The 24,761-nt window shown below is 37.7% G+C and overlaps 1 protein-coding gene across 1 annotated transcript in view; it reads right to left on the bottom strand.

The window, feature by feature from the left end:
• The window catches only part of UIMC1 (ubiquitin interaction motif containing 1), a 138,948-nt gene that overhangs the window by 79,824 nt on the left and 34,363 nt on the right, over positions 1 to 24,761 (bottom strand). Inside the window, exon 3 of the mRNA XM_082836398.1 lies at positions 8,431 to 8,515. Coding sequence (XP_082692524.1) covers positions 8,431 to 8,515 — 85 coding nt within the window. The remainder of the gene's footprint in view (positions 1 to 8,430; positions 8,516 to 24,761) is intronic.

The raw sequence follows: 24,761 nt of genomic DNA, 5'->3' as shown, positions 1-24,761 counted from the left end.
CAACTCTATGCCCGCAAATCTGATAACCTAGCTGCAACAGACCAATTCCCTTTGAAAGACACAATCTGCCAACACTCACATGAGAAGAAACAGGCAGTCTGAATACACCTATATCTATTAAAGAAACAGAATCCATAATTAGCCTTCCACAACTAAAAGCAACAGGCCCAGATGGAGTCACTAATGAATTCTACCAAACATTTAAGGAAGAAATTATACAAATTCTATACAATCTCTTTCAGAGGACAGAAGCAGAGGGAATACTTCCTAAGTCATTCTACATGATCACCATTAAACCTAACACTAAAACTAGGCAAAAACATTACAAGAAAACTACAGACCAGTATCTTGCATGAACATGAACACAGATACAAAAATCCTCAACAAATAGTAGCAAATTAAATCTAACAATGTACAAAAAGAATTATACACCATGACCAAGTGGGGTTTATCCCAGATGTGCACGTTAGTTCAACACTGAAAAATTAATTAATGTAGTGCAACACATAAACAGAACAAAAAAGAAAAATCACATGATCATATTTAACAGATTCAGAAAAAGCACTGGACAAAATCAAACACTAATTCATGATAAAACTTCTCCATAAACTAAGAATATAGAACATTCTCAACTTGATAGAGAATATCTATAAAAACGCTATAGCCAACATCATACTAAATGGTGAAAACTCAAAGCTTTCCCACTAAGAACAGGAAAAAGGCTAGGATGTCCCCTCTTATCACTCCTTTTCAACACTACTAGACATACCAGCTAATGCAATAAGACAAGAAAAGGAAATAAACAATATACAGACTAAGAAAGAGAAAAATAAAACTGTCTTTGTTCACAAATGACACTATCATCTAAGTAGAAAATCCAATTGAATCTACAAAACAATTCCTGGAACTATTAAGTAATTATAGTAAGGTTATGGTACACAAGGTTAGTATAAAGTGGCCAATCACATTCCATATACCAGCAATGAACAAGTGTGATGTGAAATGTAAAACACAATAGCACTTACATTGGTAATGAAATAATGTACAAGATCTATAAGGAAAACTAGAGAACTCTAATGAACAAAATCAAATAAGAATTAACTAAATAAAGGGATATTCCATGTTCATGGATAGAAAGACTCAGTAATGTCAAGATATCAGTTTTTCGCAACCTGATCTGTAGATTCAATGCATTCCAAATCAAAATTCCAACAAGTAATTTTGTGGATACCAACAAACTTATTCTAAAGTTTATATGGAGAGGGCAAAAGATCCAGAATAGTCAACACAATATTGAAGAAAAAGGACAAAGTTGGAGGGCTGATGTTACCTGACTTTAAAACCTACTATATAAAGCTACAGTAATCAAAACAGTGTGGAATTGGTGAAAGAATTCTGGTCAATGGAACAGAAGAGAGAGCCCAGAAATAGACCCACATAAATATAGTTGCCTGATTTTTACAAAGGAGCAAAGACAACACAATGAAGCAAAGGGATTATCTTCAACAAATGTAGCTAGAACAACTGGACATTTCATATCCCAAAAACTGAATCTAGACAAAGATCTAACACCATTCCCAAAATTAACTCACTGGATCATAAACTGATACGTGAAACACAAAACTATAAAAGTCCTAGAAAATAACATAGAAAACCTAGATGACATTAGGTATGGCAATAACTTTTTAGATTATATTTAAAGGCATGATCCAGGAAAGAAGTAAATAAGCTGGATGTCATTAAAATTAAAAACTCCTGCTCTGCAAAAGACAATGTTGCAAGAATAAGAAAACAAGCCACAGACTGGGAGAAAATATTTGCAAAAGACATATCTGATGAAGGACTGTTATCCAAAATATACAAAGAACTCTTAAATCTCAACTGTAAGAAAATAAACACAACTAAAAAGTGGGCCAAAGACTCTGACAGACAACTCACCAAGATGATATACAGAGCAAATAAGCATACGAAAAGATATTCCACATCATATATCATCAGCAAAATGCAAATTGAAAAAAGGAGATATCACTGCACAACTACTAGAATGGTCAAGTTCTGGAACACTGACAACACCAAATGCTGGTGAGGATATGGAGTAACAGGAACTCTCATTCATTGCTGGTGGGAATGCAAAATGGTATAGCCACTTTGGAAGAGAGATTGGTGCTTTCTTATAAAACTAAATATACTCTTAGCATATTCAGCAATCATGTTCCTTGGTATTTACCCAAAGGAATTAAAAACTCATGCCCACCCCAAAACCTGCAGAGAGATGTTTATTCCAGCTTAATTGCCAAAACTTGGAAGCAACCAAATGTCTTTCAGTAGCTGAACAGATAAATAAACTATGGTAGAGCCAGACAATGGAATATTATTCAGTGCTATAAAAAAAAAAAAGATTTACCAAAGCTTGAAAAGACACAGAGGAAACTTAAATGCATATTATTAAGTGAAAGAAGCCAATCTGAAAAGGCTATATACCGTCTGACTCCAACTACATGACATTCTGGAAAAGGCAAAACTATGAAGACAGTAAGAAGACCAGTGGTTGTCACAGATTGGCAGGGGAAGTAGGGCAGGGATGAATAGGTGGAGCACAGAGAATTTTTAAGGCAGTGAAAATACTGTTTGATACCATAATAATGGATACATATCATTATATATTTCTCAAAACCCATCGAATGTATAACACCAAGAGTGAACCCTAGTGTAAACTACAGACTTAGGATGATTATAATATGTCAATGTAGGTACATCAATTGTAACAAATCTATCACTTTGATAGGAGAAGTTGATAATGGAGGAGGCTATGTATGTGTAAGGCTATGTATGTGTGAGGCTATGTATGTGTGAGGTAAGAAATCTCTACCTTGTCCTCAGTTTTGCTGTAACCTAAAACAGCTCTAATAAAATGAAGTCTTAATGAAAGTTATACACACACACACAAATACAGGCTGAGAATTTTCCAAAGTAAATAGAGATCTCAAATCAGACCTCAAATCACAGATCCAAAAAGACTATCAAGAAAAATACATTCCATGACCCCAACAAAAAATTCATACCTAAATATTATATTCAAACTGGTAAAAAAAACAAAGATACAGACTACATTGAAGGAAGCCAGAGAGAAAAACATGTTACATTCAAAAGAACAAAGATGAGGATTAAAGCCAACTTCTCATTAAAAACTCTGCAACCAGAATATAATAAAGTGACATCTTGAAAATGATGAAAGAAAAAACTGTCAAACCATATCCTATAGCCATTTCTCAAAAATGAAGGAGATTCAATCTACAACTTTCAGTAAAAAGGAGAACTAAGCAGAACATCAAGTAAATAGAAGACAAACAACACTATAATCCAACCAGACCAAATAGATATCTACAGAACACTCTATCCAACAGTTGCAGAATAAACATTTTCCTCAAGTGCACATGAAATATTCTCCAGGATAGAACATATGATGGTGATAAAACAAGCCTCAACAAACACAGAAAGATAAAAAACACACAAAGCATGTTTTCCAACATAATGAGTGAAATTATAAATAACAGAAGGAAGAAATTTGGGGAATGGACAAATACGTGGAAATTAAATAAAACACTAAGTAACCAATGGGTGAAAGAAAAAATTACAATGGGAAAGTAGAAAATACTCTGAGATGAATGAAAGTGAAAGTATGTCTTAAAAACTTAAACGATTTAGCTAAAGCAATACTTAAAGGGAAATTTACATCTATCTAATGCCTATATTAAAAAAGAAAGATCTCAAACAAATAACCTAAACTTCCACCTTAAGATACAGAAAAAAAAGAGCAAACTAAACCTAAAGAAAGCAGAAAATAAACAAAATAATAGAGGAGAAATTAATTTAAAAAATAGTAAAACAAGAAAAATCAATGAGATGAAAAGTTGGTTTTTGAAAACTAAAAATATTGGCAAACTTTGAGTTAGATTTGAGCAGGGGGAAAAAGAAGACTCAAATAACTAAAAGCAGAATGGCAGTGAAGACATTACTAACAAATACAAAAATAAAAGCAAACTGCCAAAGCTGACTTGTGAAAATATATAAAAACTGAACAGAAAAAAAAAAAAACTGAACAGAACTACAACAGATAAGAAACTAAGGACTTCCCTGGTGGTGCAGTAGTTAAGAATCTGCCTGCCAATGCAGGGGACACGGGTTCGAGCCCTAGTCCAGGAAGATCCCACATGCCTCAGAGCAACTAAGCCTGTGTGCCACAACTACTAAGCCTGCACTCTAGAGCCCACACGCCACAACTACTGAAGCCCACGCACCTAGAGCCTGCGCTCCACAACATGAGAAGCCACTGTAATGAGAAGCCTGCACACCGCAACAAAGGGTAGACCTCGCTCACCACAACTAGAGAAAGCCCACAATGAAGACCCAGTGCAGCCAAATATAAATACATTAAAAAAAATTGAATTAGTAATCAAAAACTATCTACAAAGAAAAGCCTAGGCCCAGATGGCTTCACTGGTGAATTCTGTCCAACAATTAAAGAAAAATAATATTAAATCTTCACAATCTTTTCCTAATATAGAACAGGAGGGAACAATGTTCAACTCATTCTATGAGGCCAGTATTAGTCTGATACCAAATCCAGACAAAGACATCACAAGAAAACTATAGAACAATATCTCTTATGAATGTAAATGCAAAAATTCTCAACATAATGTTAGCATACCAAATCTAGAAGTAATATAAAAAGATTACACACTATGACAGAGTAGAATTCATCCCAGGAATGGAAGGTTGACTTAACATATGAAAATCAATTAATACACCAAACTGACAAAAGACAAAACCCATATGATCATCTCAATAGACAAAGAAAAAGCATTTGACAAAATTCAACACCGCTTCATGATAAAAACATTTTAAAATGGTTATAAATGGTTAAAGTAGTATATTTTATGTTATGTGTATCTTATAATAAAAATATTTTTAATAAGCAAAGAAATAACCAATAAGCACATGAAAAGATGCTCAACAGGGCTTCCCTGGTGGCACAGGAAAAAAAAAAAAACCTCAATGAGATACTATTTCACACCCACTAGGATGGCTGTAATGGGGGAAAAAAGAAAAAGGAAAATAACTGTTGGCAAGGATATGGAGAAACTGGAACTCTCATACGATGCTGGTGGAAATGTAAAATGGTGCATCCATTTTAGAAAGCAATCTGGCAGTTTCTCAAACAATTAAATATTGAGTTACCATATGACCCAGGAATTCCACTCCTAGCTATATTACTCAAGAGAAATGGAAACATACAGCCACATAAAAACGAGTACTTGAATGTTCACAGCAACTTTAGTCAATAACCAAAGAGGAGAAACAACTCAAATATCCATCAAATGATGACTATATAAACAAAACATGGCACAGCAATATAGTGGAATAATATCTGGCAACAAAGGAATGAAGTACTAATATATGCCAAAACACAGATGAATCTGAAAAAATTAAGTACAAAAACCAGTCATGAAAGACTACATATTATATTATTCCATTTATATGGAATGTCCAGAATACGCAAATCTATAAAGACAGAAAGTAAATTAATAGTTGCTTAGGGCTGGGTGGGATGAGGGCTTTGGGTTATTGGATAAGTGTATAGGGTTTCTTTCTGGAGTGATGAGAACATTCTAGAATTAGACTGTGGTGATGGTTACACAACTCTGTTAATATACTAAAACCCACTGTATATTTCAATGATGAAAGTATTATATGATGAATAAATTGAGTGAGTTATATCTCAGTAAAGCAATTACCATAAAAATGGAGAAATACATTTTCAGACAAAAATAAAATAGAGAATTAATTGGTCTACGTTAAAATAAGTGATAAAGGAAGCTCTTCCAGCAGAAAAAACATGATACTGGACAGAAACTGGGACCTACACAAAGAAATAAAAAGCCCTTGATGGCACAAATAAAGGAAAATATGGAATTGTTTATTTCTTACTTCCATTCCTCTGAAAGTCATTTAACTATCTAAAGCAAAATAGTATCAATGTATTGTGTGTTATAATATATGCAAAAGTAAAACGTATGGTAAAAATAACACAAAGGAGGGTAGAAAGGAATCAGGAGTCTTTATATTAGGGAGTCTTTATACTACGTGTAAAACAATATGACATTATTTGAAAGTAACTGTGATTAATTAAACATGTATACTGTAAACTCTAGAGGAACCACTAAATATTTTTTTAAAGAGATATAAGGTAAGTAAATAGTAGAAATTAAATGGAATCATAAAATACTACTCAACAAATTCAAAAAAAGAACAGAAAAAGAAGGAACAATTGGAACAAATAAACAGCTTTCAATCCAATTACATCAATAATTACATTAAATATAAACGTAAAGGACAATTAAAAAGACTGAAATTGTCAGGGTGAATTTTAAAAAAAATTTAAAAGACTAAGACTGGGAAAAAAAGCATGACACAATTATATAAAAACGTGAAACACAGACAGCAAGCAAACAACTATCAACAGTCTACCAATGGTGACAAAAACCTAACTATCAATTGATAAAGATTACTGCACCTCAAAAAGTAACTATTATCAATAATTCTCAAGATTGAAAATAACTTGAGTACATTCAACAGATCTAACCATAGTGACAGCCACCTCTAGATATAACACAATGATTTAGCAACAACAACAAAAATTATGGTTAATTTTATAAGGCTGAGAATTATACCTTAAATCACCAAAATTCAAATTAACAGTGGAAAAAAATCCTTCTTTACCTTCAATCAACTGTTGTAATAATTTCAGCTAGTTATCATAGTTTTGAAAACTTCACTGAAATAAACATCTCACATGACATTAAAATGCAAAAAATAGTAATTATTAAATGACTTCACAATTGAGTAACAAAGTCAGAAGAGAAAAAACTTCCAACAAAGGATTTTTCTGATACTGTGATTTATAATAATAAATATGTACCTAATCTTTGCCCCTGGTCCTGTCACAGAGCTCCTAATACCCTTGGAATTTCCTCAATGAAAAGAGCAATAAAGGTGTTTTTTGTTATTCGTAACAATCCCCTCTTCGGCACACCAGAGACTATGTTAATGAACTTACTTTTAGAAAGCCCCTAAGGATGGGGGCTGGTCGCCAGGGGGAACCAACCAAGGTATTAGAGGATTAGAACTTTCATTCCAACTCCCCAACGTCCAAGGAAGGGAGCGGGGCTGGCTGGAAGTTGAACCAATGGCCAATGATTTAATCAACCATACCTGCATAATGAAGCCTCCATAAAAATACCTGAACTACAATGTTTGGTGAGCTTCCAGGTTGGTGAATGTGTGTGTGTACTGGAAGGATGACATACCTGGACAGGACATGGAGATCCTCACCCCTTTTCCTATATCTTGCCCTATGCCTCTCTTCCATCTAGCTGTTCCTGAGTTATACACTTTATAACAAACCAGTCATCTAATAAGTAAACTGTTTCCCTGAATTCTGAGAGCCATTTTAACAAATTAATCAAACCCAAGAAAGGGGTCATGGGAACCTCTGATTTATAGCAAGTCAGTCAGAAGCACAGGTAACAACCTGGAATTGCAACTGCCGTCTAAAAGAAGGGGTAGGGGCTTCCCTGGTGGCGCAGTGGTTGGGAGTCCGCCTGCAGATGCAGGGGACGCGGGTTCGTGCCCCGGTCCGGGAGGATCCCACATGCCGCGGAGAGGCTGGGCCCGTGAGCCATGGCCGCTGGGCCTGCGCGTCCGGAGCCTGTGCTCCGTGGCGGGAGAGGCCACGGCAGTGACAGGCCCGTGTACCACAAAAAAAATAAATAAATAAAAATAAAAGAAGGGGTAGTCCTGCAGAATTAAGCCCTTAACTGGTGGGATCTGAGAGTGTCAGATTTCCTTAAATTGTAGGGCACCCAGTGTCTGCCAGAGAGCTGGAGATCCGCTTGGTGTGGGGGGAAAAAAACCCTACACATTTGATGACCAGAGTGAAGTGTTAAGAATACGGGAAACACACAGAAGAGTTTTTCCCTAAAAACTTTAATGAACAAAAGAGTAAAACACACCATTATTGGAGCCACTAAGTGACTTTCTAAGTGTTATCTGCATGTTATTGATGAGGAAACAGAGGTAGGCTGAAAGTAGTGGCTTGCCTAAAGTCCACACAGTAAGGTGGAGCAAGGATTCAAATCCAAGTGTGCCTAACTCTGAAGGTCACATTTTTAATTTCAACATTGTCTTTAATAAGTCATTTATATATGCTATAGGTTAATTGTGATCCCCACAAAGTTTAATGGAACCCAGAATTAACAGGAAGCACACACAACCTTATTCAGAGAAACCTCTTCCTAATGAAGAAACCAGTGTCAGGTCTATGATTGTTGTAATTTCGAAACCATTCTCAACACAAAAATGAAAACATACGTGCAATTTTTCTTTTAGCAAAACACTTTGCTCTATTCAACTGTTTTGTCTTCATTTTCTGCAATCCATTCTCCTCCTTTGGTTCCTGTTGCAAAACAAGAAATATGATCAGGGTGACTGCCATTAAAAGTAGTATTCTTTCTACCTCCTCTACAGCCAACAGAGGCCACTGAGCCTCTGAAGAATCAGTGGTGGTTTTAAATGTTCAAAGAAAACATCAGAAAAAGATTCTTACGGTAGAAAAAGGAAAATGTAGACTCAGAACCGATAAAAATTAAAAATCATAACATACTGACATAATTATCTGTCATATACAAGCTCATGTAAAACTGGTCCATCTGCAAAATACCAGCAAGTACGCATTCAAGTTCAGAGAAAGCTTGATTCAAGGTTTAAAAATCAATAATAGGGCTTCCCTGGTGGCGCAGTGGTTTAGAGTCCGCCTGCCGACGCAGAGGACACGGGTTCGTGCCCTGGTCTGGGAAGATCCCACGTGCCGCGGAGCGGCTGGGCCCGTGAGCCATGGCCACTGAGCCTGCGCATCCGGAGCCTGTGCTCCACAATGAGACAGGCCACAGCAGTGAGAGGCCCGCGTACCGCAAAAAAAAAAAAAAAAAATCAATAATAAAGTTTAAACTCAGTGCAGAGTCACTTATTTTAAATCAGTACTTTAAAAAGCAACAGAACTGAGGAAAAGTATGCAACATATTTATCAGATAAAGGGCTAATTTTCCTTATATATAGAGCTCTTATAAATCAATACAGAGACCAATATTTAACCTCCTCCCATAGACAAAGAATATAAAACACTTCATAGAAAAACATACACAAGGGGCTCATAAGTATGTAAATCGTAACAATTATATAGATACTTTTTTAAACCTATATTAATAGTAAATATGAAAATGTTTTATAAAACATTTATTGTGGGGAAACAAGTACTTTCATACCACTGATGGAATACAATGGATGCAAATCATTATTTTGTGTACCTGGAACTAATACAGCATTGTATGTAAATTATACTTCAATTACTCTGTGTGTGTGTGTGTGTGTGTGTGTGTGTGTGTGTGAACACTGGGAGGAAATGCATCAAAATGCTAATGGTCGGACCTCCTTGGTGGTCCAGTGGTAAAGAATCTGCCTTGCAATACAGGGGACGCAGGTTCAATCCCCGGTCAGGGAACTAAGATACCACATGACGTGGGGCAGCTAAGCCCTTGTGCCACAACTACTGGGATCACGTGCCTCAATTACAGCCCATGTGCTGCAAACTACAGAGCCCACGCGCTCTGGAACACGTGTGCCACAACTAGAGAGGAGAAAACCTGCACACCACAACTAGAGAGAAGCCCACGCACCACAATGAAGAGCCCACACACCACAACAAAAGATCCCACGTGCCTCAACAAAGGATTGTGCATGCCACAACTAAGACCCAACGCAGCCAAAAATAAATTAAATAAATAAATAATAAATAAATCTTTAAAAAATAATTAAAAAATGCTAATGGTGGTTATGTCTAGAGGGTGGGGATTATGGGTGATTATCATGTTTTAGTTTAGGCTTCTATGTATTTCTAATTGCCTGCAATTAGGTATTACTTGTAAAATCAGGAAGAAAACAATAAACGTCATTAAAAATGAATAAAAAAGAATACAGACAAAGGTGATCCAATAAATGTATAATTGGGGTCTCTAAAGAAGAAAACAAAACAATGAAAAAGACTAACATAAACACTATAATCAAAAAAAAATTTATAAGGGAGAAAACACCTGAATCTACAAACTGAAAGTATATATGAGTTACCTGGGAAAATGGACCCTGAACAGTCAATTTCCAGACATATACTAATATACCTATCTCACCCAAGAAAAATTTTTAAAGCATGCAGACTAACAAAAAGGTCTAATTACTTACCAAAAAAAGGAAAATAAACTGGACTTATGAAATGCAACATACAAAGCAAAAAAACAAGGCGGCCGCATTTTAAAGAAACTCAAGGGAAAAAATATTTTTTTAAACCAAGCATTTTGGATTCCAACAAGCAGTCTTTCAGATATCAAGATTATACAAAAACAGTATCAAACACATAAGAACTCAGGAAATACTATACTCACAAGGCCTACCTGTCAAATCTAATTAAAAACAAGCACTATTCAACTAAAAAATGATTTTAGAGAAACTTGGCAAAAGAACTGATAGTGAATATTTAATATATTAAATTTTGGAACTAAGACTAAAAGTACAGGTGAGAACAGAAAAAAAGCATGTAAATATTATATGCAGAAATGATGCAACTAATAAATGAGAGAAGACAGAAGTGGAAAACAGAATAAGTTCATTGACTATTGCATGCACTATAAGTGAAAGTCAAAGGATACTATTTACAACTGACAAACCAGATCATAGAAAGCTAAATTTTTAAAAATAAGGAAGAAAGGAGCTATAAAAGTCATTAATATAAGATAAACTCTGGGCTCCCCTGGTGGCTCAGTGATTAAGAATCCGCCTGCCAATGCAGGGGACACAGGTTCAAGCCCTGGTCCGGGAAGATCCCACATGCCACGGAGCAACTAAGCCCATGCACCACAACTACTGAGCCTGCGCTCTAGAGGCCACGAACCACAACTACTGAGCCCATGCACCACAACTACTGAAGGCCGTGCACCTAGAGCCCGTGCTCTGCAACAAGAGAAGCCACCACAATGAGAAGCCCATGCACCACAACAAAGAGTAGCCCCCACTCGCCACAACCAGAGAAAGCCCATGCGTAGCAACGAAGACCCAACACAGTCAAAAATAAATTAATTAAATAAATAAATTAAAAGAAAAAAGATAAACTCTAAAACAAAAAACAAAATTATAGAAAGAATAATTCCTGTAACATGGAAGTGAGTATCTGTTACCAGTGGGGGGTGAGGGAGGGAGGGAGGTAAAGGAGATGGGAAGAAATTTTATTTTTAAATATTGTACAAAGATGTAAAACTATACTTTCCAATATGTTAAAGTCAACTTAATCTAGGTTTCATAAGCATGTTAAAATAATTCATATTTCAATAAAGGGCAAACACCTGTATGAAGATTCTTGAAAAAATCATGGAAAATGCATTTTTTAATATGGAGTTTTACATAAGAGAACATGCATTAATATAAAGCAACATTATCCAACAATATTAATTTTCTGCCCTACTTCACTTTCTCTGAGCCCTCTTGATATATATCATCAATTGGAAAACTCTATCAACTGTGTTTGGTTATTTGCATACAGTGTGACACTTTGATGTTTTATTCATCTGCTTGAAATGGAATTATTTTCCCTAAAAATAAATAAAACAAAAAACATATACCGAAAAATATGCCTAAAGCAGAGCACCAAAAATCAAAGAATACAGAAAAAATATATATAGTGAATATAACAGAATCTAAGAAAATTCAACTCAAAGCTATATATAAGAGACCGTGTTCCAGAAAGAACACAGCCATTCTGGATCATAAGGTGATCCAGAATGGCTGAAAATGAAAGGTCTAGAAGATAATGGTAATCACCTAAATCTGAATCTCTCCACATATCATCCCAGAAAAAACCGCAAGACCAACAAGGACCAGAAATAACACCATCTATGACCAATGCCTTCAGCATTATTAGGAGACAAAACATACCACAAACTTCAAATAACCAGCGAGCAGAGAAATAAACAACAAATTCTAACAGAGCTCCTACTGCGGTTGCAAGTCTGTGAGTACACAGAACAAAGAAAGGGAAGGCTTAAGAGACTCCATGAAAAATAAGAAAAAGATGAAAAACTGAAAGCACAGACAAAATCACCTTCAGAATTAGTGTCCCACACTAAGGCCAAACACTGGTCCACGATGTGGTGCTTCACACAGTCAGCTACATTTTAAAGGGCTTGAAAGTGAGAGGAACAAAAGTGGCAACCACAGAGATGCACTGCTACTGGAAAAGAGGGAGATACACAAAGAAGAGGTGGTACCCCTCAGATTCATGGAAGAAAAAGAAAGGAGGAAAAAAAATGAAGGGTCCTGAAGAAAAAAACTGAAACATGCCAACCTCTCCTCCCCACCCTCCCAAGTACATTAATATCAACAATAACATCCATAAAAGAAACTGTACTTCACTAGACTGAAGTACGCTAAAGTGACAAAAGGGAAGCTTTTGTCCAGGAAATGATAAGAATAAAAGAAGAAATTCCAAACTAAGCAACTATAAAACAAAAACACAAGATGCAAATAAAAACATTTCAGTTTATGAACATTCTCCTCTAATCACCAACCCAGAAAAAGAAATTAACACATTCCAAACAAATTTGAAAGAATCGTCTCCAGGTTAAGAAAAACCTAGAATCAGAAATTTAAAACTCAGAACATAAACCGACAAAAAAAGGAATAAATGAAATGAAAGTTGATAAAATTCGGGAAAAAAACTGAAAATAGATAAAACCATCTCAAAAAATAAAAATGGGTCTCCAAAGAAAAACTATACAAGTAAAAATCTAAAAGAGTCACTGAAGAAATACAAAAAAACAATGAGAAAATGAAAGGACTAACCTATAGCAGGGGTGCCCAACACCCGGGCCGTGGACCAGTACTGGTCTGCGGCCTGTTAGGAACCAGGTCGCACAGCAGGAGGTGAGCAGCAGGCGAGTGAGTGAAGCTTCATGTGCCCGTCACCACTGCTCACACTACCGCCTGAACCATCCCCCGCCCACCCTCCCACCCCCCGGCCATGGAAAAATTGTCTTCCACAAAACAGGTCCCTGGCGCCAAAAAGGCTGGGGACCACTGACCTATAGGATAGAGCAGAGAAAAGAACAAAATGAAAATAGGTATGCTACATTTCACATAAAAAGAAGTGGAATTAAGAAAACATGAATGGGCTTACTTTTGCTTTAAAGCAATGTAAGAATAAAAAAGAAATCAATAAAATTGGTTATCAACAGGGGTGAGGGATGTGGAATAGGGAGTACAGGATGGAAAAGCAAGATAATTTCAGTATATCTTTCTCTACAGACTTAATTTGTTCAATAAAGCTTCCTACATAATGCAAACTGCCTACATAATGCAAAAATAAAATTAAATCAACAAGAATGGGAAGAAAACTAAAAAGCAATGCACAAACAATCAGTTGGACGGTACATTTTAAAGTACCTCAAGAACTTATTAAATATAAAAGGTCTAAACACATTGGTTTATAAAAGGGACTGTCAACCTGTATAAAATTAGAAAGATCAAACTCTGTGCTACCTACAAGAAACCCAAATAAAACATAAAGACATAACTAGGTTAAAAGTTAAAATACCAACAAATGGTGCTGGGAAAACTGGATACACACGAGCAAAAGAAGGAACTTAGACCCCTATCTTATACCATACACAAAAGCTAATACCACAAAATGGATCAAAGACCTAAATATAAGTGCTAAAATTTTAAAACACTTAGAAGAAAACACAGGGGAAAAGCTTCATGACACTGGATTTGGCAATGATTTTTTTGGTTATGACACCAAGGCACAAGAAACAAAAGAAAAAAATAGATAAACTGGACTAAATTTAAAACTACTGTGCATCGGGGATTCCCTGGTGACGCACTGGTTGAGAGTCTGCCTGCCGATGCAGGGGACAAGGGTTTGTGCCCCGGTCTGGGAAGATCCCACATGCCACGGAGCGGCTGGGCCCGTGAGCCGTGGCCGCTGAGCCTGCGCGTCCGGAGCCTGTGCTCTGCAACAGGAGAAGCCACAACAGTGAGAGGCCCGTGTACCGCAAAAAAACCCAAAAAAAACCCTACTGTATATCAAAAGATATCAACAGAGTAAAAAGGCAACCTATGGAATGGGAGAATATATGTGCAAAACATATATCTGACAAGAGGCTAAGGAGAATATATGTGCAAAACATATATCTGACGAGGGGCTAACTATCCACAACATATAAAGAACTCCTACAATTCAATGACAATGTAAATATACTTACCCTAAAAATTGTTAAAATGGTAAATCTTATGTTATATATATTTTACCACTACACACACACACACAAAACATCTCATACTATACACAAAAATTAGCTCAAAATGGAACAAAGACCAAATCATAAGCACTAAAATTAAAAAACTCTTAGGAATCAACTTCATGACTTTATATTTGGCAATATATTCTCAAATATGATACTAAAAGCATAAACAACCAAAGGGGAAAAAACAGATAAGCTGGACTTCATCAAAATTTAAAACTGTTGTGCACCAAGAAACATTAAGGGAGTGAAAAGACAACCCCAAAAATGAAAGAATATATTTGCAAATAATATACCTGATAGGAGGTTTAATATGCAAAATATTAAAAAGACCACCGAACAACAAAAAGACAAACTGCGCTGTATAAATGGACAAAGGCCTTGAACAGACGTTGCTCCAAAGAAGCTATACAAATGGATAACAAGTACAAAAAAGATTCTCAAGCTCATCAGCCATTAGGGAAATGCAAGTCAAAACCACAGTAAGAAACCACTACACACCCACTAGGGTGGTTATGATAATTAAATATTAAAAAATAACAAGTGTTATCAAGAACATAGAGAAACTGGAATCCCAGTACATTGTTGATAGAAATGTAAAACAGTGCAGCCGCTGTGCGGAAAAAAAAGAATGAAGTACTGTTACATGCTACTATATGGATGAACCTTGAAAACATATGTTAAGTGAAAGAAGTTAGTCACAAAAGCCCACATATTGTATGATTCCATTTATAAGACACGCCCAGAATAGGCAAATCCATAGAGACAAAGAGCAGATAAGTGGTTGCGTAGGGCTGGGAGTTTGGGGTGAAAAGGACAATGACTGCTGATGGGAACTGGTTTCTTTTTTAATTAATGAAACTGTTATAAAATTGATAGTGGTGATAGTTGTACAACTCTATGAACATACTAAGAACCAAGAATTATACTTTAATTTAGTGAATTATATAATATGTAATTTTATCTCAATAAAACTGACTATGGAAACATATTAGGATAGCTAGGCAATACTGAGGGGCCACTTGAGGTTTGTGGTCTTAAATATAACATGAGCACTGTTGTGCTCCTTAGGTAGGGACACATAATAGGTGGAGAATTGGATTTAACCAAAATTGGGGTTTCCCAGGGAGTACAGTAGAAATTAGAAATAAGTTGAGAGAAACAGAAGCATGTGGAGGCTAAACAATATGCTACTAAACAACCAAGGAATCACTGAAGAAATCAAAGAGGAAATCAAAATATACCTAGAGACACATAAAAATGAAAACATGACAATTCAAAACCTATGGGGGCAGTCGTTCACAAGCTGAGGCGCTGGCACAGCCGTTTCGCCCTGGCAACTCTGGTCTGAAGTGCTGGGTGTGAGGCCTCTTCATGCAGTATCCTGTGAGCAAGTGAAATTAGATGAAGCACAAAGGAAAAAAAGGTAAAATTCTGCAGGAAATCTTGCAGTCTGGCAAGGATACTTTAACTGCTCCTCAGATATTCTGGAGGCTTCATTCCCTGGTTTCCACTGACCCCACTAAAAAGAGCTCATTGCTGCTGGACACAATTACCATTCCACGAGGGGAAGACCGTGGAAGAGTAAGACGCGGAGACCACCTTCTTCCCCACAGATACACCAGAAATACATCTACACGTGGAACAACTCCTACAGGACACCTACTGAACGCTGGCAGAAGACCTCAGACCTCCCAAAAGGCAAGAAAGTCCCCACGTACCTGGGTAGGGCAAAAGAAAAAAGAATAAACAGAGACAAAAGAATAGGGACGGGACCTGCACCAGGGGGAGGAAGCTGTGGAGGAAAAGTTTCCACACACTAGGAAGCCCCTTCGCGGGCAGAAACTGCGGGTGGCAGAGGGGGAAAGCTTCGGAGCCGCGGAGGACAGCACAGCAACAGGGGTGCGGAGGGCAAAGCGGAGATATTCCTGCACAGAGGATCGGTGCCGACCGGCACTGACCAGCCCGAGAGGCTTCTCTTTTCACCCGGGGGGGGGGGGGGGGGGGGGGCGGGGCTCGGGCTTCGGTCAGAGCGCAGGGAGAGGACTGGGGTTGGCGGCGTGAGCACAGCCTGCAGGGGATTAGTGCACCACGGCTAGCCGGGAGGGAGTCCCGGAGGAAAAGTCTGGACCTGCCGAAGAGGCAAGAGACTTTTTCTTCCCTCTTTGTTTCCTGGTGCGCGAGGAGAGGGGATTAAGAGCGCTGCTTAAAAGAGCTCCAGAGACGGGCTCGAGCCGCGGCTAAAAGCGTGGACCCCAGAGACGGGCATGAGACGCTAAGACTGTTGCTGCCACCACCAAGAAGCCTGTGTGCGAGCACAGGTCACTATCCACACCCCCCTTCCGGGAGCCTGTGCAGCCCGCCACCACCAGGGTCCCGGGATCCAGGGACAACTTCCCCGGGAGAACACACGGCGCGCCTCAGGCTGGTACAACGTCATGATGGACTCTGCTGCCGCAGGCTTGGCCCCCACTCCGTACCCCTCCCTTCCCCCGGCCTGAGTGAGCCAGAGTCCCCGAAGCAGCTGCTTTTTTAACCCAGTCCTGTCAGAGCGAAGGACAGACGTCCCACCGGTGACATACACGCAGAGGCGGGGCCAAATCCAAAGCTGAGCCCCTGGGAGCTGTGCGAACGAAGAAGAGAAAGGGAAAATCTCTGCCAGCGGCCTCAGAAGCAGCGGATTAAAGCTCCACAATCAACTTGATGTACCCTGTATCTGTGGAATACATGAATAGACAACGAATCATCCCAAATTGAGGAGGTGGACTTTGACAGCAAGATTTATTATTTTTTCCCCTTTTCCTCTTTTTGTGAGTGTGTATGTATATGCTTCTGTGTGAGATTTTGTCTGTATAGCTTTGCTTCCACCATTTGTCCTAGGGTTCTGTCCTTTTTTTTTTCTTTTTAAAAAATATTGTTTTTCTTAATTATTTTTTATTTTAATAACTTTATTTTATCTTCCTTCCTTATTGCTTTCTTTCCCTCCCTCCCTCTCTCTCTTTCTTTCTTTCTACTTTTTCTCCCTTTTATTCTGAGCCGTGTAGATGAAAGGCTCTTGGTGCTGCAGCCAGGAGTCACTACTGTACCTCTCAGATGGGAGAGCCAACTTCAGGACACTAGTGCACAACAGACCGCCCAGCTCCATGTAATATCAAACCGCGAAAATCTCCCAGAGATCTCCATCTCAACACCAGCACCCAGCTTCACTCAACGACCAGCAATCTATACTGCTGAACACACTACGCCAAGCAACTAGCAAGACAGGAACACAACCCCACCCATTAGCAGAGAGGCTGGCTAAAATCATAAGTCCACAGACACCCCAAAACACACCACCAGACGTGGACCTGCCCACCAGAAAGAAAAGATCCAGCCTCATCCACCAGAACACAGGCACTACTCCCCTCCACCAGGAAGCCTACACAACCCACTGAACCAACTTTAGCCACTGGGGACAGACACCAAAAACAACGGAAACTACGAACCTGCAGCCTGCAAAAGGGAGACCCCAAACACAGTAAGATAAGCAAAATGAGAACACAGAAAAACACACAAAAGATGAAGGAGCAAGATAAAAACCCACCAGACCTAACAAATGAAGAGGAAATAGGCAGTCTACCTGAAAAAGACTTCAGAATAATGATAGTAAAGATGATCCAAAATCTTGGAAATAGAATAGACAAAATGCAAGAAACATTTAACAAGGACCTAGAAGAACTAAAGATGAAACAAGCAATGATGAACAACACAATAAATGAAATGAAAAATACTCTAGATGGGATCAATAGCAGAATAACTGAGGCAGAAGAACGGATAAGTGACCTGGAAGATAAAATAGTGGAAATAACTACTGCAGAGCAGAATAAAGAAAAAAGAATGAAAAGAACTGAGGACAGTCTCAGAGACCTCTGGGACAACATTAAATGCAACAACATTCGAATTACAGGGGTTCCAGAAGAAGAAGAGAAAAAGAAAGGGACTGAGAAAATATTTGAAGAGATTATAGTTGAAAACTTCCCTAATATGGGAAAGGAAATAGTTAATCAAGTCCAGGAAGCACAGGGAGTCCCATACAGGATAAATCAAAGGAGAAATACGCCAAGACACATATCAATCAAACTGTCAAAAATTAAATACAAAGAAAACATATTAAAAGCAGCAAGGGAAAAACAACATATAACACACAAGGGAATCCCCATAAGGTTAACAGCTGATCTTTCAGCAGAAACTCTGCAAGCCAGAAGGGACTGGCAGGACATATTTAAAGTGATGAAGGAGAAAAACCTGCAACCAAGATTACTCTACACAGCAAGAATCTCATTCAGATTTGATGGAGAAATTAAAACCTTTACAGACAAGCAAAAGCTGAGAGTTCAGCCCCAACAAACAAGCTTTACACCAAATGCTAAAGGAACTTCTCTAGGCAAGAAACACAAGAGAAGGAAAAGACCTACAATAACGAACCCAAAACAATTAAGAAAATGGGAATAGGAACATACATATCGATAATTACCTTAAATGTAAATGGACTAAATGCTCCCACCAAAAGACACAGATTGGCTGAATGGATACAAAAACAAGACCCATATATATGCTGTCTACAAGAGACCCACTTCAGACCTAGAGACACATACAGACTGAAAGTAAGGGGAAGGAGAAAGATATTTCATGCAAATGGAAACCAAAAGAAAACTGGAGTAGCAATTCTCATATCAGACAAAATAGACTTTCAAATAAAGACTATTAGAAGAGACAAAGAAGGAAACTACATAATGATCAAGGGATCGATCCAAGAAGAAGATATAACAATTGTAAATATTTATGCACCCAACATAGGAGCACTTCAATACATAAGGCAAATACTAACAGCCATAAAAGGGGAAATTGACAGTAACACATTCATAGTAGGGGACTTTAACACCCCACTTTCACCAATGGACAGATCATCCAAAATGAAAACAAATAAGGACACACAAGCTTTAAATGATACATTAAACAAGATGGACTTAATTGATATTTATAGGACATTCCATCCAAAAACAACAGAATACACATTTTTCTCAAGTGCTCATGGAACATTCTCCAGGATACCTCATAACTTGGGTCACAAATCAAGCCTTGGTAAATTTAAGAAAATTGAAATCGTATCAAGTATCTTTTCCAAACACAACGCTATGAGACTAGATATCAATTACAGGAAAAGATCTGTAAAAAATACAAACACATGAAGGTTAAACAATACACTACTTAATAACGAAGTGATCACTGAAGAAATCAAAGAGGAAATCAAAAAATACCGAGAAACAAATAACAATGAGACAGAACGACCCAAAACCTATGGGATGCAGCAAAAGCAGTTCTAAGAGGGAAGTTTATAGCAATACAACCCTACCTTAAGAAACAGGAAACATCTCGAATAAACAACCTAACCCTGCACCTAACGCAGTTAGAGAAAGAACAAAGAACTCCCAATAATAGCAGAAGGAAAGAAATCATAAAAATCAGATCAGAAATAAATGAAAAAGAAATGAAGGAAATGATAGCAAAGATCAATAAAACTAAAAGCTGGTTCTTTGAGAAGATCAACAAAATTGATGAACCATTAGCCAGGCTCATCAAGAAAAAAAGGGAGAAGACTCAAATCAATAGAATTAGAAATGAAAAAGGAAACGTAACAACTAACACTGCAGAAATAAAAAAGATCATGAGAGATTACTACAAGCAACTCTATTCCAATAAAATGGACAACATTTTAGAAGAAATGGACAAATTCTTAGAAATACACAACCCGCCAAGACTGAATCAGGAAGAAATAGAAAATATGAACAGACCAATCACAAGCACTAAAATTAAAACTGTGATTAAAAATCTTGCAACAAACAAAAGCCCAGGACCAGATGGCTTCACAGGTGAATTCTATCAAACATTTAGAGAAGAACTAACACCTATCCTTCTCAAACTCTTCCAAAATATAGCACAGGGAGGAACACTCCCAAACTCATTCTATGAGGCCACCATCACCCTGATACCAAACGCAGACAACGATGTCGCAAAGAAAGAAAACTACAGGCCAATATTACTGATGAACATAGATGGAAAAATCCTCAACAAAGTACTAGCAAACAGAATCCAACAGCACATTAAAAGGATCATACACCATGATCAAGTGAGGTTTATTCCAGGAATGCAAGGATTCTCCAATATACGCAAATCAATCAACATGATACACCATATTAACAAATAGAAGGAGAAAAACCATATGATCATCTCAATAGATCCAGAGAAAGCTTTCGAGAAAATTCAACACCCATTTATGATAAAAACCCTGCAAAAAGTAGGCACAGAGGGAACTTTCCTCAACATAATAAAGGCCACATATGACAAACCCACAGCCAACATTGTCCTCAATGGTGAAAAACTGAAAGCATTTCCACTAAGATCAGGAACAAGACAAGGTGGCCCACTCTCACCACTCTTATTCAACATAGTTTTGGAAGTTTTAGCCACAGCAATCAGAGAAGAAAAGGAAATAAAAGGAATCCAAATCGGAAAAGAAGAAGTAAAGCTGTCCCTGTTTGCAGATGACATGATACTATACATAGAGAATCCTAAAGATGCTACCAGAAAACTACTAGAGCTAACCAATGAATTTGGTAAAGTAGCAGGATACAAAATTAACGCACAGAAATCTCTGGCATTCCTATACACTAATGATGAAAAATCTGAAAGTGAAATCAAGAAAACACTCCCATTTACCATTGCAACAAAAAGAATAAAATATCTAGGAATAAACCTACCTAAGAAGACAAAAGACCTGTATGCAGAAAATTATAAGACACTGATGAAAGAAATTAAAGATGATACAAATAGATGGAGAGATATACCATGTTCTTGGATTGGAAGAATCAACATTGTGAAAATGACTCTACTACCCAAAGCAATCTACAGATTCAATACAATCCCTATCAAACTACCACTGGCACTTTTCACAGAACTAGAACAAAAAATTTCATAATTTGTATGGAAACACAAAAGACCCCGAATAGCCAAAGCAATCATGAGAACGAAAAACGGAGCTGGAGGAATCAGGCTCCCTGACTTCAGACTATACTACAAAGGTAGAGTAATCAAGACAGTATGGTACTGGCACAAAAACAGAAAGATAGATCAATGGAACAGGATAGAAAGCCCAGAGATAAACCCACGCACATATGGTCACCTTATCTTTGATAAAGGAGGCAGGAATGTACAGTGGAGAAAGGACAGCCTCTTCAATAAGTGGTGCTGGGAAAACTGGACAGGTACATGTAAAAGTATGAGATTAGATCACTCCCTAACACCATACACAAAAATAAGCTCAAAATGGATTAAAGACCTAAATGTAAGGCCAAAAACTATCAAACTCTTAAGAGGAAAACATAAGCAGGTCACTCTATGACATAAATCACAGCAAGATCCTTTTTGACCCACCTCCTAGAGAAATGGAAATAAAAACAAAAATAAACAAATGGGACCTAATGAAACGTCAAAGCTTTTGCACAGCAAAGGAAACCATAAACAAGACCAAAAGACAACCCTCACAATGGGAGAAAATGTTTGTAAATGAAGCAACTGACAAAGGATTAATCTCCAAAATTTATAAGCAGCTCATGCAGCTCAATAACAAAAAAACAAACAACCCAATCCAAAACTGGGCAGAAGACCTAAATAGACATTTCTCCAAAGAAGATATACAGACTGCCAACAAACACATGAAAGAATGCTCAACATCATTAATCATTAGAGAAATGCAAATCAAAACTACAATGAGATATCATCTCACACCAGTCAGAATGGCCATCATCAAAAAATCTAGAAACAGGGACTTCCCTGGTGGTCCAGCGGATAAGACTCCGCGCTCCCAATGCGGGGGACACGGGTTTGATCCCTGGTCAGGGAACTAAGATCCCACATCCCACATGCCACACGGCGCGGGCAAAAAAAAAAAATCTAGAAACAATAAATGCTGGAGAGAGTGTGGAGAAAAGGGAACACTCTTGCACTGCTGGTGGGAATGTGAATTGGTACAGCCACTATGGAGAACAGTATGGAGGTTCCTTAAAAAACTACAAATAGAACTACCATATGACCCAGCAATCCCACTACTGGGCATATACCCTGAGAAAACCATAATTCAAAAAGAGTCATGTACCAAAATGTTCATTGCAGCTCTATTTACAATAGCCCGGAGATGGAAACAATGTAAGTGTCCATCATTGGATGAATGGATAAAGAAGATGTGGCACATATATACAATGGAATATTACTCAGCCATAAAAAGAAACAAAATTGAGCTGTTTGTAGTCAGCTGGATGGACCTGGAGTCTGTCATACAGAGTGAAGTAAGTCAGATAGAGAAAGACAAATACTGTATGCTAACACATATATATGGAATTTAAGAAAAAAAAATTGTCATGAAGAACCTATGGGTAAGACAGGAATAAAGACACAGACCTACTAGAGAATGGACTTGAGGATATGGGAAGGGGGAAGGGTAAGCTGTGACAAAGCGAGAGAGTGGCATGGACATATATACAGTACCAAACGTAAAATAGATAGCTAGTGGGAAGTAGCCGCATAGCACAGGGAGATCAGCTCAGTGCTTTGTGACCACCTAAAGGGGTGGGATAGGGAGGGTGGGAGGGAGGGAGACACAAGAGGGAAGAGATATGGGAACATATGTATATGTATAACGGATTCACTTTGTTATAAAGCAGAAACTAACACACCATTGTAAAGCAATTATATTCCAAAAAAGATGTAAAAATAAAAAAATTTTTTAAAAGAAATAATTTCAACAGATGCCTACCTACAATAAATATAATAAATTTATATAATTCATATAATAAAACTTAAATGGGTGGAATCAAAAAAAAAAAAAAAGATTCCAAAACCTATGGGACACGACAAAAGCAGTTTTAAGAGGGAAGTTTATACCAATGCAAGCTTACCTCAGGAAACAAGAAAAATCTCAAGAAACAACCTAATCTTACACCTAAAGCAACTAAAGAAAGAAGAACAAACAAAACCCCAAGTTAATAGAAGGAAAGAAATTATAAAGATCAGAGTAGAAATAAATGAAATAGAGACCAAGAAAACAGAAAGATCAATGAAACTAAAAGTTTTTTGAAAAGATAAACAAAATTGATAAACCTTTAGCCAGACACATCAAGAAAACAAGGGAGAGTGCTCAAATCAATAAAATCAGAAATGAAAAGGAGAAATCACAACTGACACAACAGAAATACAAAGGACCATAAGAGACAACTTACGACCAACTATATGCCAAAAAAAATGGACAACCTAAAAAAAATGGACAAATTCTTAGAAAGATACACTCTCCCAAAACTGAACCAGGAAAAAATAGAAAATATGAACACACCAATTAAAAGTACTGAAATTGAATCTGTGATTTTAAAACTCCCAACAAACAAAAGTACAGGACCAGATGGCTTCACAGGCCACTTCTTCCAAACATTTAAAGAAGAGTTAACACCTATCCTTCTGAAGCTACTCCAAAAAACTGCAGAGGAAGAAACACTTCCAAACTCATTCTATGAGGTCACCATCACCCTGATTCCAAAACCAGACAAAGATAACCACAAAAAAAGAGAAAATTACAGGCCAATATCACTGATGAACATAGACGCAAAAATCCTCAATAAGATACTAGCAAACTGAATGCAACAATACATTAAAAGGATCATATACCATCATCAAGTGGGATTTATCCCAGGGATGCAAGGATTTTTCAATATCCACAAATAAACCAATGTGATACACCACATTAACAAATTGAAGAATAGGGACTTCCCTGGTGGCACAGTGGTTAAGAATCCGCCTGCCCATGCAGGGGACATGGGTTCGATCTGTAGTTCGGGAAGATCCCACATGCCACGCAGCAACAAAGCCCATGTGCCACAACTACTGAGCCTGCGCTCTAGAGCCCGCATGCCCCAACTACTGAAGCCCAAGAGCCTAGAGCCTGAACTCCACAACAAGAGAAGCCACTGAAATGAGAAGCCCACACATGGCAATGAAGAGCAGCCCCCACTCGCTGCAACTACACAGAGGTCACATGCAGCAACGCAGCCAAAAGACCCAATGCAGCCAAAAAAAAAAACCAACGAATTGAAGAATAAAAACCATATGATCATCTCAATAGATGCAGAAAAAGCTTTTGATAAAATACAACATCCATTTATGATAAAAACTCTCCAGAAAGTGGGCATAGGGGAAATCTACCTCAACGTAAAAAAGGCC

This window comes from Leucopleurus acutus (genome assembly GCF_964270905.1).
Source record: "Leucopleurus acutus genome assembly, chromosome: 3".
Taxonomy (NCBI): domain Eukaryota; kingdom Metazoa; phylum Chordata; class Mammalia; order Artiodactyla; family Delphinidae; genus Leucopleurus; species Leucopleurus acutus.
The sequence above is the reverse complement of the archived record's forward strand: the minus strand, read 5'-3'. Positions and strand labels throughout refer to the sequence as shown.